Below are 15,646 nucleotides of genomic sequence, written 5' to 3'. Positions count from 1 at the left end.
TTTGACAAAATTTGCTTTAACACACACCAAACATTTTTTTTTCTCTTTCCAAATCATATCAAACCTTTATTTCATCCATTAAAGCATTGTCACATATACTTTGTCAAAAGTTTGTCAATAAAATTTTTTCAAAACATAATTTTTCAAAAAATAAATGAATTTACCGATACTTGACCTATTTTTATGCAAATAATGATAAAAAGAAATGGAGAAAGTGTGCAACAAGTAAATGTGAAAGAGTGTTGAACGAGAAAAAAAATTGATTAGTTGATTTATTATTGTTTAATCATGTCCTAGTTTAATAATGTCTACCTTGTAGTTTGTTTAATAGCTTATGAAACAATAAGTATTTAGTTTACTAATGTCTTAATATGGTTCAAAGGCAGAAGAAAATTTTAGTTTGTTATGGACAGTAAAGTGAACTCGAAAAAAAGTTGAGTTCTCAGATGATTTTTTTTTTTTCAGTATTCATGTAAATTTCGAATTATTTATTTTTAATATTTCCCATGTAATTTTGTATTAAAAATAATGTTATGTTACTAACGTGGTACATGTAGCACATAGGACATGACAAATTAAAGAAAGTAAGAAAGACAACTTTGAGGTTACAACGTAGATGTATACTTCTAGTGCTGGAACGCATAAATCTACTTGCCAAAAAAGCTATATGATATTTAAATTAGTAAGAGAATTTGATTTTTTTTTTTAAGTAAGAGAAAATAAGATCGAGAGAGTGTATTTCGAGTCTAAATTTTCTACTGATTTTTTTTTTGTGTTATCCTCTATTAAATATTAAAAATATATTTTATTGACATTTTAAATATTTTTATAATATTTTTTAAAATATCAAAATTAAGCGTAATCAATATATTATGAAGGCACAATAAAGAAATAACACAATAAAACTCATCAGAAAATCCAAATTCAAAAAACGGCTACATCTATGATGCATAGATAAAAACATTTCCAGAAACGTTTATTGAATATGAGTCATAAGTATAACATGTTGATACATTTATTTTAAAAATAATATTACATGATACATGATTGATATATATATATATATATATATATATATTACAAAATATAAATATATTTAAAAATATGATATCTAAATGATTATTATTAGATGAATCCAAATTAAAATCAAATATATTAAATATTTTTAACATAAACAATTTATAAATCATTATTATAAAAATATTTTTAAATTTTATATTAGATATTTAATAATAAAATACAAATATAATATATAAATTGAAGTGTTGGCAGATTATGGAGCTACACTTTATTAAGGGCTTTTTTTATGTCTAACAGCAAATTTAATTTTATAAATATAAATATAACTATTTCCAAAAATACATGAAGTTTGGTTTACAGTTTCCGATGTGACTAAGCAGCCTCACTTTATGAAGGGCATTGCATTACAAAATTATTTTCATACCAGAACTTAAACTTTTAATACTTCTAGATGGGTAGTTGGATGTATTTAAGGTTGGCATTTATATCTTACCAAAAACAATTCTTTCACAGCCAATTACATTGATATTTCGATTATATATTTTTTATTTTTTAAAATTAAATTATTAATATATTTTTATCAACAATAAAAAGTATATTTATTATAGAACATTATAGTGCTTAAATCTTTACATTAATAAATATTATTATAACATATTCATTTATGTTACGATCTTATATTTATGATCGTGGCAAGTGAATCCTTTATTTTTCCAATATAATTTCAATTTTAACTGGTTGGAATATCAAAATATTTTTTTTAATTTAATTAACATTGAAATTTTACTTTTCACTAAAGCTTTGGAAAGAAAAGAGTTCAATATTTTAAATAAAGTTTTAATAATTTCAAATTAAATAGCAGAACTAAAAATTAATACAAAAACTTAACAAAGAACATGATGTTTTTGTCCATTTTGAGATACACCTTTGAAGCTATGTGAATTGATTTCGAGAAAGTGTATGTTTCAAATGTTTAAAATTGTACCTATCCATTCATGTTGGGTAATGTAGTACAACTAAACCTAATTAGCCTCGTCGTAAAAAAAAAAAACTATAAAATATTATAAAATAAATATATTGGAACAAATATTCATATATTAACATATATGAGTAGTTTGATTACATCTTATATTTCTATCAAATATTTATAGGATATTTAAGGTGTCATAATATTATTATTATCATTATTTTTATTATAATTATTATTATTATTATTATTATTATTTATTATTATCATTATTGCTTAGTTGAGGTAAGTCCTTATTTAATTAATATTGCTTAATTTTACATTATTTATTTTATCACTCTATAAATACATCTAGTATTTCTTAAAAAATACATGAATTTGAATTTTCTGCTGGATTTTGTTGTGTTATTTTTCTATTGTGTCTTCATAATACACTGACTACCATTAATTTTGACATTTTAAAATATATTAAAAAGATATTTAAAATATCAATACAATATATTTTTAATGCTCAGTAAAAGACAACACTAAAAAATTCAGTAGAGAATCTGAACTCTTCCCATTTTTTTCCCATTTGGATCTAGTGTCATAGTTTGGACATCAACATCTAAATTAATGTACAGTTATTTTCATGTATTTTAGTATAATGAGGTAGTTTTATATGCAAAATTTGAACTAAAATTAAATGATTTGAGTGTATTTTGATTTAAACCAAAATTGTGAGATTTATATCGATTTATAAGTTCCAAAGAATTAATATTTTTCCTTTCACCACTTTAAAAAAGATGAATCTATTATTTTATTTTTCATCAATATATCTATTTAAACAAAGAGTTTAAGACTAAAAATAATTTATCAAAAATTGAGAAACGTAATTGTTAAAAAAATACATATGATAATCAAGTCAGAACTAAAAAATGATTATGAAAAAATATATAATACATAATTTTTCCTTCTATATTCATACATAAATTAATATATAAAAGACTTACAAGATAAAAAAATACTAATTATTAAACTAATATTTTATTATCAAAAGATAAAAAAGAAATACCTTTGTTATCTTTAAAAAAGGAAGAGAACAAATAAAAAATGAGAACATGATGAATTTGTGCCTAATTTCTCTTTTCAAAAAAACAAACAAAAAACATGTAAAAGTAGAAGATAAATAAATCATGTGAGAAATTTAAAAGACAACGAGAGAAAGCATAAAAAATATTTTAATAATTTTTTTATTCACATCCTCAACACAACCTAAGAAATTGGACTAAAGCCAACACCATCCTCAATACAAAAGAACGACATTAAAATCATCACGGATACACCAGGAATCATGATGATTAACAAGAGAATACCATAGAGCGACCACCGGTAGTTACATCATATTTAGTTAGGTAATTAAAAGCCAAATGTTTTTTTTTTTTTATAAAATCTTATTTAGTTAAAAAATCTGGTTAATATAGTTCATTCAAAAACACCCATAAATCCAATAGTAAATCAAAATAATATTTCTTTAAATATAAAAACTATAATAAATTAAAATTACTGATATGTTTGTCGTAAATCAGTCTCATATATCCATGATTTCTGTTGATGATATTTTAAAATACTCTTATATTCTACATTAATCGATATAAAACCTTTTAATAATATTGTATTTTTAAATAGATTACTGATATTAACGACTCTTCTAAATGTTATATTTTATAATGAAAAAAAATTGTCATAAAACATTGTTTAAAAAATATATTGGTCAAGTAAGCCTCCTTTTCATACTCTTAATGTTGATGGGAATGTTTTCCCAACAACCAAAAAACAAAGGAAAATGTTTTCCTTTAACCATATGCATCCTTGGATTTTTCAACACTTTTTAGGATAATGATATTCCAATAAAATTTTTTGATAAGGTTTTGACACAGTTTACGTGGCAGCAGTTTTTTTAATTTTTAATAACTGAAAATCTTTGTTCGTAAGTGCAGCTGAGAGGGAAAGAAAAATGAGATTAAATGTCTTTTAGAGAGAGAAAGAGAAGAGAAAAAAGGGGGGAGGTCCGTTCCGCAGTGAGAAGTGAAGAGAGAGAAGGTGGAAATACCAACTTGCGACCGGAGTTAGAAAGTGAAGAGATAAAAGGGGGAAAGTGAGGCCTGGGTGGGGCGACCAGAGTTAGAAAGTGAAGAGATAAAAGGGGGAAAGTGAGGCCTGGGTGGTTTCGAACTGAGAAAGTCAAGACAGAGAAGGGGGAAAGTGAGATTCCGGCAACCATTTGGATTGGTGGTGGTGGTGGGTCGTTATCAGGCAATGCGAGAGTGAGAAGAAGTGGTCAACGACAAGGAATTCGTCAGCCCAAGCGTACAATCGACCCTTTGGCAATTGTATGTCAGGTTACAACAGCAGGTTGAAATGTTTTTTAGTTATTGCAGTGCAAATAGGAAAAGGTAGCACTAGTCCCCCACATAGTACTGGTTTAGTCCCCAGTTAATGTATGCAGCATATGTGTGACAGAATTCAATATTGTAGACGTATTTAACAACTTTTAATTCATTGTACAATACTGATTAATTTCAACTCCACTCCACAAGTAGTTACACCTAACTCCCTACTTACCATCAGAGGTTTGAATATTGCCTGTACTAAGTTTACATCCAAACAAATTACTTCATTTGGAATGGATAATACACGGGAAAATTTGTTGGGAAAAATGAAACACAAATCATGTGTTTACACATTTTAGTAATTGTGTTAACGTTTTCTGCAGTTTTGTTAAAAATGTTTGCCATTACTCCCCACATATGTATGCATAAGTGCCCATATATGCGTGAAATGTTTTTTAGCGGTTTATGTAGTTGACAATGCACAAAATTAAACGAATGCAATGTTAATTATTGTACTGGACTTGGTGATTGACTTCATTGTTCACTTACATGATGGCCATTGGTCGACTCAGGCGATTAAAGAATAGTTTTGATTCAACGTGGAAGCACTATTGAAATAGTCGAACTGTACTCCCCACATACGGGTGAGTAACTCCCCTTTTTAGTTCGATGATGACAAATATTTATTTTCTTAAAGCATGAAATATGAATGAGGTATTTAAATAAAATTATTTGAAAATGGCTAACGCTTGAGTCACGCCAAGGAATTTATTTGCAAACGAATGAAATAAGAATAAGGCTTGACGACATTTTACTTAGGTTTTTTTCTATGTCCTGCACCTTTGTTGAGAAAACTTTGCTTCAACTCCCCACGTACTACTTCCTTACTCCCCACATCGGCCTCAGCTGTTTATGCAGTTGTTTGGCCATATTAAATCCACCTAATTCCGATCATTCAATTTAAATTGGGCAATTAGACGTCGTGATTTTTCAACTACATGGTCAACGGTTCGAATAGGCTACTTAAGAATAGTTTTTCTTCCATATTGTAGCAGTGCTGCAAAAGTTAAACTCTACTCCCCACTTACGTACGCATAACTCCCCGCTTTTGAATGCAGTATATCTTTGGGGTTCTGTGAGGGTCCAGTCACATTAAATTAAATTATTTGAAAATGACTAACACTTGAGTCACATCAAGGAATCTATGTGTTAAGAAAAGAAATAGTAATAATGGTTGACATTTTACTTTACTTAGGTTTTTTTCTATGTCCTGCACCTTTGTTGAGAAAACTTTGCTTCAACTCCCCACGTACTTCTTCCTTACTCCCCACATTGGCCTCGGCTGTTTATGCAGTTGTGTGACCATATTAAATCCACTTAATTCCGATCATTCAATTTAAATTGGGCAATTAGACGTCGTGATTTATCAACTACATGGTCAAGGGTTTCAAGAGGCTACTTAAAAATAGTTTTTCTTACATATTGTAGCACTGTTGCAAAAGTTAAACTCTACTCCCCACTTACGTACGCATAACTCCCCGCTTTTGAATGCAGTATATCTTTAGGGTTCTGTGAGGGTCCAGCCACATTAAATTAAATTATTTGAAAATGGCTAACGCTTGAGTCACGCCAAGGAATTTATTTGTAAACGAATGAAATAGGAATAAGGCTTGACGACATTTTACTTAGGTTTTTTTCTATGTCCTGCACCTTTGTTGAGAAAACTTTGCTTCAACTCCCCACGTACTTCTTCCTTACTCCCCACATCGGCCTCAGCTGTTTATGCAGTTGTGTGGCCATATTAAATCCACCTAATTCCGATCATTCAATTTAAATTGGGCAATTAGACGTCGTGATTTATCAACTACATGGTCAACGGTTCGAAGAGGCTACTTAAGAATAGTTTTTCTTCCATATTGTAGCAGTGTTGCAAAAGTTAAACTCTACTCCCCACTTACGTACGCATAACTCCCCGCTTTTGAATGCAGTTTATCTTTGAAAAGAACACCAAACAACCACATACACATCCTCTGCGTAATACGACCGAAAAACGTTACCTTTGGCTTAAACAAATTAAATGGGCTCCGCCAAAGGGTCGATTGTACGCTTGGGCTGACGAATTCCTTGTCGTCGACCACTTCTTCTCACTCTCGCATTGCCTGATAACGACCCACCACCACCACCAACCCAAATGGTTGCCGGAATCTCACTTTCCCCCCTTCTCTGTCTTGACTTTCTCAGTTCGAAACCACCCAGGCCTCACTTTCCCCCTTTTATCTCTTCACTTTCTAACTCCGGCCGCCCCACCCAGGCCTTACTTTCCCCCTTTTATCTCTTCACTTTCTAACTCCGACCGCAAGTTGGTATTTCCACCTTCTCTCTCTTCACTTCTCACTACGGAACGGACCTCCCCCCTTTTTTCTCTTCTCTTTCTCTCTCTAAAGGACATTTAATCTCATTTTTCTTTCCCTCTCAGCTGCACGTGCGAACAAAGATTTTCAGTGATTAAAAATTAAAAAAACTGCTGCCACGTAAGCTGTGTCAAAACCTTATCAGAAAATTTTGTTGGAATATCATTATCCCACTTTTTAACACCTATATAAATACTCACATACATGGCCCCATCTTCACGCTCACTCAACCAAAATCCATTTGCTTAGTTTCTCTTCTGTTCTCTCATAATTCTCATCATGGCCTCATCGTTATCATTATCTTCTTCTTCTCTAAAGTTTACGGTACGAAGGTGCGAACCCCAGCTGGTGCCTCCTGCTATCCCCACTCCTCATGAAGTTAAGCTACTTTCCGACATTGATGATCAAGAAGCTCTGCGTACCACGTTCCAATGGTACAAATTTATCGAAAGCAAGCATCAATGGCAGAGAAAGACCCAGTTCAAGTGATTCGACAAGCACTGTCACAAACACTTGTCTTCTATTACCCATTTGCGGGTAGGCTTAGGGAGGGTCCTCGCCGCAAATTGATGGTGGATTGCACCGGAGAAGGTGCCATGTTCATTGAGCCTGACGCTGACGTCACGCTTGACCAGTTCGGGGATGATCTCCACCATCCACTCCCATGCTTCCATCGCCTCACACCGATAGACAAAACAAAAGGTAAAAATTCACGTTCAATAACAAATTAACAATTGCAAACCCAATCAAAACAAACTTTCCAACAAAATAACAAAAGCTTTTACCCTTTGTTAATTAAATTATTAGATGTGTGTTAGACAGAATAAATATTATAGTATTTTAACATAATAATCTAATAATCGGACACTTCTAATATTTTTTATTTTAATTTTCAGGATGATTAGCGAAATAAAGAAGGCAAGAAACACAACTTTGAGATTATAATGCTTTTCTTGCCAAATAAAGAAGGCAAGAAACTCTTAATTTTTTAATTGAATTTGAATTTTGTTGTTTTATTTGAACCTTATTCATTAAAAAAGTTAATAGGTGTGCATTAATTTTTAATTTTTAATTAGGTGATATTGTTAATCGAGAAAACATAAGGAGGTCGATTTTTGATTGCATTAACTCTTAAAATTTATTTGAATTGAATCCATTTATATAAGAAATGAGTTAGTGGTATAGAGAAAAATTTAGAAAACGATGATCCACACAATTTTATGATTTAGTCTATTCTTCTTGGGAGTTTGATGTCTTGTGTTAGATTTGAATAGGAAATAATGTTTAAAATAATAAGATTTTACGAGTTAATCTTGATTTCAAGTATAATGTTTTCCACCAAAGAAATATATTAATAATTTAATTTTAAAAAGTTTGGACACAATGTGTATTCTATAATTAATATATTATTTATTATTGGTAAACAATATTAATAATTTAATTTTCAAAAATAAAAAAATATTTATCAAAGTGAATTTAATTTGTTACATTTTGTTTCTGTAAAAAAAAATACATTTCGAATTTTAGTGAAAAGTGAATTCAAATAATATAAAACAAAAGTTATAATATCATGAATGTGCTTTTTTTATTATTATTATTACAAATATATATTTCAAATCTTTAAAATGAACTATGATACTTTAGTCCTTAAACTTTGATGTGAAATTGGAATTCGTCTTTGTTTAAAACTTTGATACATTATAGTTCTTATACTTGAAAAATAAACGAGTCTTTTTAGTCCAATTACATTAAATTTTGTTGACGTGTCAAATGAATTTTTCAGCAGATATTGAACGAGAACATGTCAAACTATATAAACAACTCAAATACTAGCATGAAACGTCGTGTTATATGTAAAAAAAAATTAATGTAATTGAACTAAAAGGACTATATTCATTCATTTTTTAAGTTTAAGAACCAAAATATATCAAATTTTAAAGAGATACAAATTCCAATTTTACATCAAAGTTTCAGGGACTAAAAACATATTTAACCATATTTTTATTTATTATGTTACAAATATAATAATTTAAAACATTATACAAAGTTCCATATTACACATGATTAATTCTATATTTTTTATTAAATAATACCAATTTAATTTACAAACTAAAATTATAAAGAATATTCAACTATAAAAAATATTTATATTACTATAATTTAATATAAAAAAACGTAAATTTTTGTTGACAATTTTTTGTAAAACAAAAACATTGTAAGACAATTTTTTTATATGACAGTGTAAATAATTTGTATTATGAATAAATATATTTTATTTTTAAATAATATTATTTTAAGAAATAAAATTAAAACATATTTTTAAAATTTAATTTTATTAAATGATATTGTTACTTGATAATATAAATATATTATTAATATATTTTAAAACAAATAATTTATTAGTTTTTACTTTTTCTTTCGATCCTTCGATCTTATTAAAGTGAGAAGCTCTTGCTTTTTTAAGTCGTAAATAATAAAATATAAATTCAATTAATATAAAACAAAATTTATAATATTAGGATAATATTTTTTATCATAAATATATATATTTTAAACCTGAACTATTAATTATAATAAGAATTTTTTTTAAATATTATGAGTTTAATAATATTAATTTAATTAAAAAAATATAATATAAAATTGTAAAATTGTACGAATTAATCGTGATTTTAAGTGTAATGCTTAATACATATGTTAATAATATATATTAATAATTTAATGTAAAAGAGTTTGAGCAATTCATTCCGTATATTCTATAATTAATATATTAGTTATTATTGACAAAAAGATATTAATTATTTAATTTAAAATATATATATATATATATATATATATATGTAATCAAAATATCAATATAATTAATTGTAAGAGCATTATTTTATGTAAGATATGAATGCTAACATTAAATACATCCAACAACCCATTAAAACTTTAACTTTCGGCATGGAAATTTTGTAATGCAATGCCCTTCACTTAGCCACATAGGAAACTGTAAATCAAACTTCATTTATTTTTGGAAACAGTTATAATGCTTAATACATATGTTAATAATATATATTAATAATTTAATGTAAAAGAGTTTGAACAATTCATTCCGTATATTCTATAATTAATATATTAGTTATTATTGACAAAAAGATATTAATTATTTAATTTTAAAAAAATAAAAATATATGTAATCAAAATATCAATATAATTAATTGTAAAAGCATTATTTTATGTAAGATATGAATGCTAACATTAAATACATCCAACAACCCATTAAAACTTTAACTTTCGGCATGGAAATTTTGTAATGCAATGCCCTTCACTTAGCCACATAGGAAACTGTAAATCAAACTTCATTTATTTTTGGAAACAGTTATGATGCTTAATACATATGTTAATAATATATATTAATAATTTAATGTAAAAGAGTTTGAGCAATTTATTCCGTATATTCTTGTTCCGGTTTGGAATTAGGGATCGAACCAGAACCGAGAATCAACTCTATTGTAAAGAATTTCTTCTCTTTCACCCGTCCAAAAAACTCTCCTCTTTCCTTAATCCCTCATGTATATATATAGGGTCTTTCAATCTTAAAACTGCTATCTTACTGTCAGATATTTAGCTAACCAACCTATCCACTTCTCCACTATTCTCTCCTGAAATCTCGCATGGGGGGTGGTTATTCCTAAAATCTAGGGATATTTGCTCGTCACCTCGGCCTAAATGATCGTCACATCGGCCACGTCGGCTTAAATGATCGTCACCTCGGCTACATCGGCCTAAATGCTCGTCACCTCAGCCACCTCGGCCCAAATGTTCGTCACCTCGGCCTGTGACTGAGACTCGTTTTATGATAAATATTTATCGAGTCGAAATCCAAATGAGCATGTTGAGGTCGGCCATTCCCTGGACAGTACATAGTCCTCCAACCTTGAGTCCTCAACTTGCTGGGATGAACGGTTGTCATAAACCGTCCATATATTCTAGTATAGGACAAGTAAATATATAACATGATAAAGTTGAGGTCAGTGCAAGGGAGACCTCGACATAGATAAGTAAAACGATCAAGCTGAGGTCGGCATGAGGGAGACCTCAACATACGAGGTCGGCCCGAGGGAGACCTTGACATAAGATGAGTAAAACGATCAAGTTGAGGTCGGCTTGAGGGAGACCTCAACATATGAGGTAGGCCCGAGGGAGACCTCGACATAAGATAAGTAAAACGATCAAGCTGAGGTTGGCCTGAGGGAGACCTCAAAATATGAGGTCGGCCTGAGGGAGACCTCGACATAAGATAAGTATAACGATCAAGCTGAGGTTGGCATTAGGGAGACCTCAACATATGAGGTCGGCCCGAGGGGGACCTCAACATAAGATAACTAAAACGATAAAGCCAAGGTCGGCCTGAGGGAGACCTCAACATATGAGGTCGGTCCGAGGGAGACCTCGACATAAGATAAGTAAAACGATCAAGCATAGGTCGGCCTAAGGGAGAGCTAAAAATATGATAAGTAAAATGATCAAGCATAGGTCGGCCTGAAGGAGACCTCAACATATGAGGTCGGCCCGAGGGAGACCTCGACGTACAAAAGATAAACTGAGTTGAGGTCATTCTACTAAAGCTCTCAACGTACTATGGTATTCTCTCGCTCGTAGCTAGGTCGGATCCGAGTTTAGCCCTCAATGTACTAAGGTATTCTCTTGCTTGTAGCGAGGTCAGATACGAGTTTAGTCCTCAGCGTACTGAGGTATTCTCTCACACGTAGCGAGGTCAGATCCAAGTTTAGTCCTCAGCGTACTGAGGTATTCTCTCGCACGTAGCGAGGTCGGAACCAAGTTGAGTCCTCAACGTACTGAGATATTCTCTCGCACGTAGCGAGGTCGAATCCGAGTTAAATCCTCAGCATACTGAGATATTTTCTCACATGTAGCGAGGTCGAATCCGAGTTTAGTCCTTAGCATACTGAGGTATGCTCTCGCACGTAGCGAGGTCGGATCCGAGTTTAGTCCTCAGCGTACTGAGGTATTCTTTCGCTCGTAGCGAGGTCGGATCCGAGTTTAGTCCTCAGTGTACTGAGGTATTCTCTTGCACGTACCGAGGTCGGATCTGAGTTTAGTCCTCAACGTAATGAGATATTCTCTCGCACGTAGCGAGGTCGGATCCGAGTTGTCATACATTTTTGTTTTGCGCGGGCATACCTGCTTTTTAGTCGAGTTTGAGTGTCTTTTGGTTCTTTGTAAAATTGGTAATTCATGAGCTCTTAATGTTACGTAAAATAATACAACTAAAAAGTTTATAAAGAGGATACAATTGAGATCGACAAAGAGCATACATCTCCGTTCAACTTCGTGCTTGAGGGGATATTTTTGGCTAACTGACGTCAGCCCACTTCCTGCTACGAGGTCGGTCCCGAGCCTACCTCTCTGTCCAGCATCGTGCTTGTGGAGGAGACCCAGAGCTGACTGTCGTCGAACCCCTTCTTGCTTCGAGGTCGGCCTAGAGCTCACCTCTCTATTTAGCTTCGTCAAGACTGCCATCGCTGAAACATCATCAGGGATCATCGCAAGCCCTCGTCGTCGAGAATCAAAAGACCTTTGTCGTCTCTTCTATGTTGCCAACTCCGCCATAGATGCTTTCTTTGTGGAGTACTTTATCATCGTGATTTTTTCACATTATTGTGGTTGGGACCTCATTTTACTAGGGCCCCACGGTGGGCGCCAATGTTCCGGTCTGGAATTAGGGACCGAACCAGAACTGAGAATCAACTCTGCCGTAAATAATTTCTTCTCTTTCACCCGTCCGAAAAACTCTCCTCTTTCCTTAATCCCTCATGTATATATATAGGGTCTTTCAATCTTAAAACTACTATCTTACTGCCAGATCTTTAGCTAACCAACCTATCCACTTCTCCATTATTCTCTCCTGAAATCTCACATGGGGGGAGGGTGGTTATTCCTAAAATCTAGGGATATTTGCTCGTCACCTCGGTCACCTCGGCCTAAATGATCGTCATATCGGCCACATCGGCCACATCGGCCTAAATGATTGTCACCTCGGCCACATCGGCCTAAATGATCGTCACCTTGGCCACATCGGCCTAAATGCTCGTCACCTCAGCCACCTCGGCCCAAATGCTCGTCACCTCGGTCTGTAACTGAGACTCGTTTTATGATAAATATTTATCGAGTCGGAATCCAAATGAGCATGTTGAGATCGACCATTCTCTGGATGGTACAATTCTATAATTAATATATTAGTTATTATTGACAAAAAGATATTAATTATTTTAATTTTAAAAAAATAAAAATATATGTAATCAAAATATCAATATAATTAATTGTAAAAGCATTATTTTATGTAAGATATGAATGCTAACCTTAGATACATCCAACAACCCATTAAAACTTTAACTTTCGGCATGGAAATTTTGTAATGCAATGCCCTTCACTTAGCCACATAGGAAACTGTAAATCAAACTTCATTTATTTTTGGAAACAGTTATAGTTATATTTATAAAATTTAATTCGCTGATTGAAAGAAAAAGCCCTTCATAAAGTCTAGCCGTTCTTGCTCCATTTGGATCCACCATCATAGCTTGGACATCAACCACTCATCAATATACAGTTATTTTAATGTAACTTTGACATAAATCTTGGACAAGTGGGGACACAAAAAGTCTTCCAAACTCGCACATCATTATAAGAACCGTTTTTGTTCGTTCCTAAACGAGCAAGAACATCCTCAGAGATCGATAACATGGCTTCATCATCTCCCTCTCCACCGTTTACGATGCATAAGTGCAAACCTGAGCTTGTGGCTCCTTCAATACCCACTCCCGACGAAACTAAACTACTATCTGAAATAGATGATCAAAACTACCTCCGTTTCCATTATTCAATCATACAAATCTATCAAAATGAATCATCAATGGCGAATAAAGACCCGGTAAGAGTGATTCGGCAGGCACTGGCACAAGCACTTGTTTTCTATTACCCATTTGCGGGTAGGCTCAGGGAGGGTCGTGCCCACAAATTAATGGTGGATTGCACCGGAGAAGGTGTCATGTTCGTTGAGGCTGATGCTGACGTAACACTCGATCAGTTTGGTGATAATCTTCAACCTCCATTCATACACTCTAAGTCATTTATGTGTGATGTTGCAGAATCCGAAGATATTAAAAATCTGCCTCTTCTACTCATCCAGGTCCTACTTTCACTTATCGTGCATGGAATTCTCTAACGTGTGCATGGAATTCTCTAACATGAAACTATGAATAAGCTACAGGTGACAAGACTCAAGTGTGGTGGTTTCGTGGTGTCGACAGGGTGGAACCACGTGATGGCAGACGGAGCTGGTTTGTCACAGTTCATGCAAGCATGGGCTGAAATGGCACGAGGTATAAAGACTCCTTCGATCTCACCTCTCTGGAGAAGGGAGCTCCTAATGGCAAGAGATCCACCTCGCATTACATGCAACCATCGTGAATACGACCAAATCCAAGACAACCTCAGTTCCTCCGACCTCGACCTGGTTCATCGATCATTCTTCTTCGGACCTACTCAGATGGCTGCCCTTCGTGGCTCGCTTCCCCGTGAGCTTCGACAGTGCACCGCATTCGATCTCATCACGGCGTGCTTCTGGCGTTGCCGCACAAGAGCACTGCAAATAGACCCAAACGAGGATGTTCGCATGATGTGCATCGTGAACGCGCGTAACAGGTTCCGTCCTCCGTTACCTGTTGGTTACTACGGCAACGCTTTTGCATACCCCGCCGCAATGGCCACCGCCGGGAAGCTCTGCGCAAATCCATACGCGTATGCGGTGGAGTTGATTCACAATGTGAAGGGTGCGGTGACGGAGGAGTATATGCATTCGGTGGCGGATCTGATGGTGCTTAAGGGACGGTGCATGCCCACAACGGTAAGGTCTTGTTTGGTGTCGGATCTGACTCGTGCTAGGTTCAGGGACGTGGATTTTGGGTGGGGCAAGGCTTTGTCTGGTGCACCAGCCAAAGGTAGCACTGGACCCTTTTACGGAGGAACACACATTGTGTCGTATAAGAATTCGAACGGAGTAGATGGGTTGGTGTTACCGGTTTGGATGCCCGCAAAAGCCATGCCCATGTTTGTGAAAGAGATGGAAGATCTGATGAGTGGCAACCAAAAACAGCTGAACCACCCTACAAAAACTGCTGCTTTTATCAGGTCTACCATGTAGCTATACTATGAAACTCTCTGTATTTTCTCTCTTTAAGCTCTGTTTGGATTGATGGTTGGTGGTACAACGGAGAAGAAGAGAATCGAAGGGAAAAATATTCCATTGGATTGTAACAGTAAAGAGGAAACACAAAGGAAAATGATGATCCATGATCCATTGTATTACCTATCCCTTTGTGTTCCTGTCTATTATTGATGGATAATTCTAAATTACTGAATGAAAAATAACACTTTTATCATTGTCGTAAGCTGTAATAAGTTAAGTTAATATCGTTGTTGATAAAATCCAAAGGAAAATAAAGTTTTTACAAATTTTTTTTAACAAAGTTGAGAAACTTTCTATATTAAAGTAGTTTAATTAATTTTTTTCTCAAGTTATTTGAATTTTAAAATCGAAAAAAAAATTGAAATCGCTTAACACTAGGATTAGAAATAAATCCATCACGTGGGTATTATCCCAACTTGTTTTTATTTTTGATGGGAAATTTCCGCATGAGTATAAGTATGAGCAATACTCGACTTTTCAATTAGATTTGAGAATGAGATGTATATAGAAATGTCAAAAAAATCCGTACACACGGGTATCCGTAGATAAAATCCGCAACGGATAAGAAACAAATATTAAAAATGGATACTCATTACCCGCGGGTATGGGTATTTCCATACCCGTA

The 15,646-nt window shown here is 33.2% G+C and overlaps 1 protein-coding gene and 1 pseudogene across 1 annotated transcript; both read left to right on the top strand.

The window, feature by feature from the left end:
- Positions 1 to 7,006: 7,006 nt before the first annotated feature.
- On the top strand, positions 7,007 to 7,962 carry LOC114187371 (annotated as a pseudogene).
- Positions 7,963 to 9,465: 1,503 nt separating this feature from the next.
- Positions 9,466 to 15,256, top strand: LOC114187370 (benzyl alcohol O-benzoyltransferase-like). The gene is made up of 2 exons (XM_028075612.1): positions 9,466 to 13,962; positions 14,044 to 15,256. Exons 1-2 carry the CDS (start codon positions 13,516 to 13,518, stop codon positions 14,974 to 14,976), a joined length of 1,380 nt encoding a protein of 459 aa, XP_027931413.1. The 5' UTR covers positions 9,466 to 13,515; the 3' UTR covers positions 14,977 to 15,256.
- The last annotated feature ends 390 nt before the right edge of the window (positions 15,257 to 15,646 follow it).

This window comes from Vigna unguiculata, chromosome 6, assembly GCF_004118075.2.
Source record: "Vigna unguiculata cultivar IT97K-499-35 chromosome 6, ASM411807v1, whole genome shotgun sequence".
Taxonomy (NCBI): Eukaryota; Viridiplantae; Streptophyta; class Magnoliopsida; order Fabales; family Fabaceae; genus Vigna; species Vigna unguiculata.
The sequence above is the reverse complement of the archived record's forward strand: the minus strand, read 5'-3'. Positions and strand labels throughout refer to the sequence as shown.

What these genes read in the sequence shown, in the direction of transcription:
- LOC114187370 (XM_028075612.1), top strand. Translation starts at nt 13,516, where the DNA reads ATGGCTTCATCATCTCCCTCTCCACCGTTTACGATGCATAAGTGCAAA. An exon ending in TGCCTCTTCTACTCATCCAG is followed by an intron (nt 13,963 to 14,043) that starts GTCCTACTTTCA and finishes AATAAGCTACAG; the next exon opens with GTGACAAGACTCAAGTGTGG.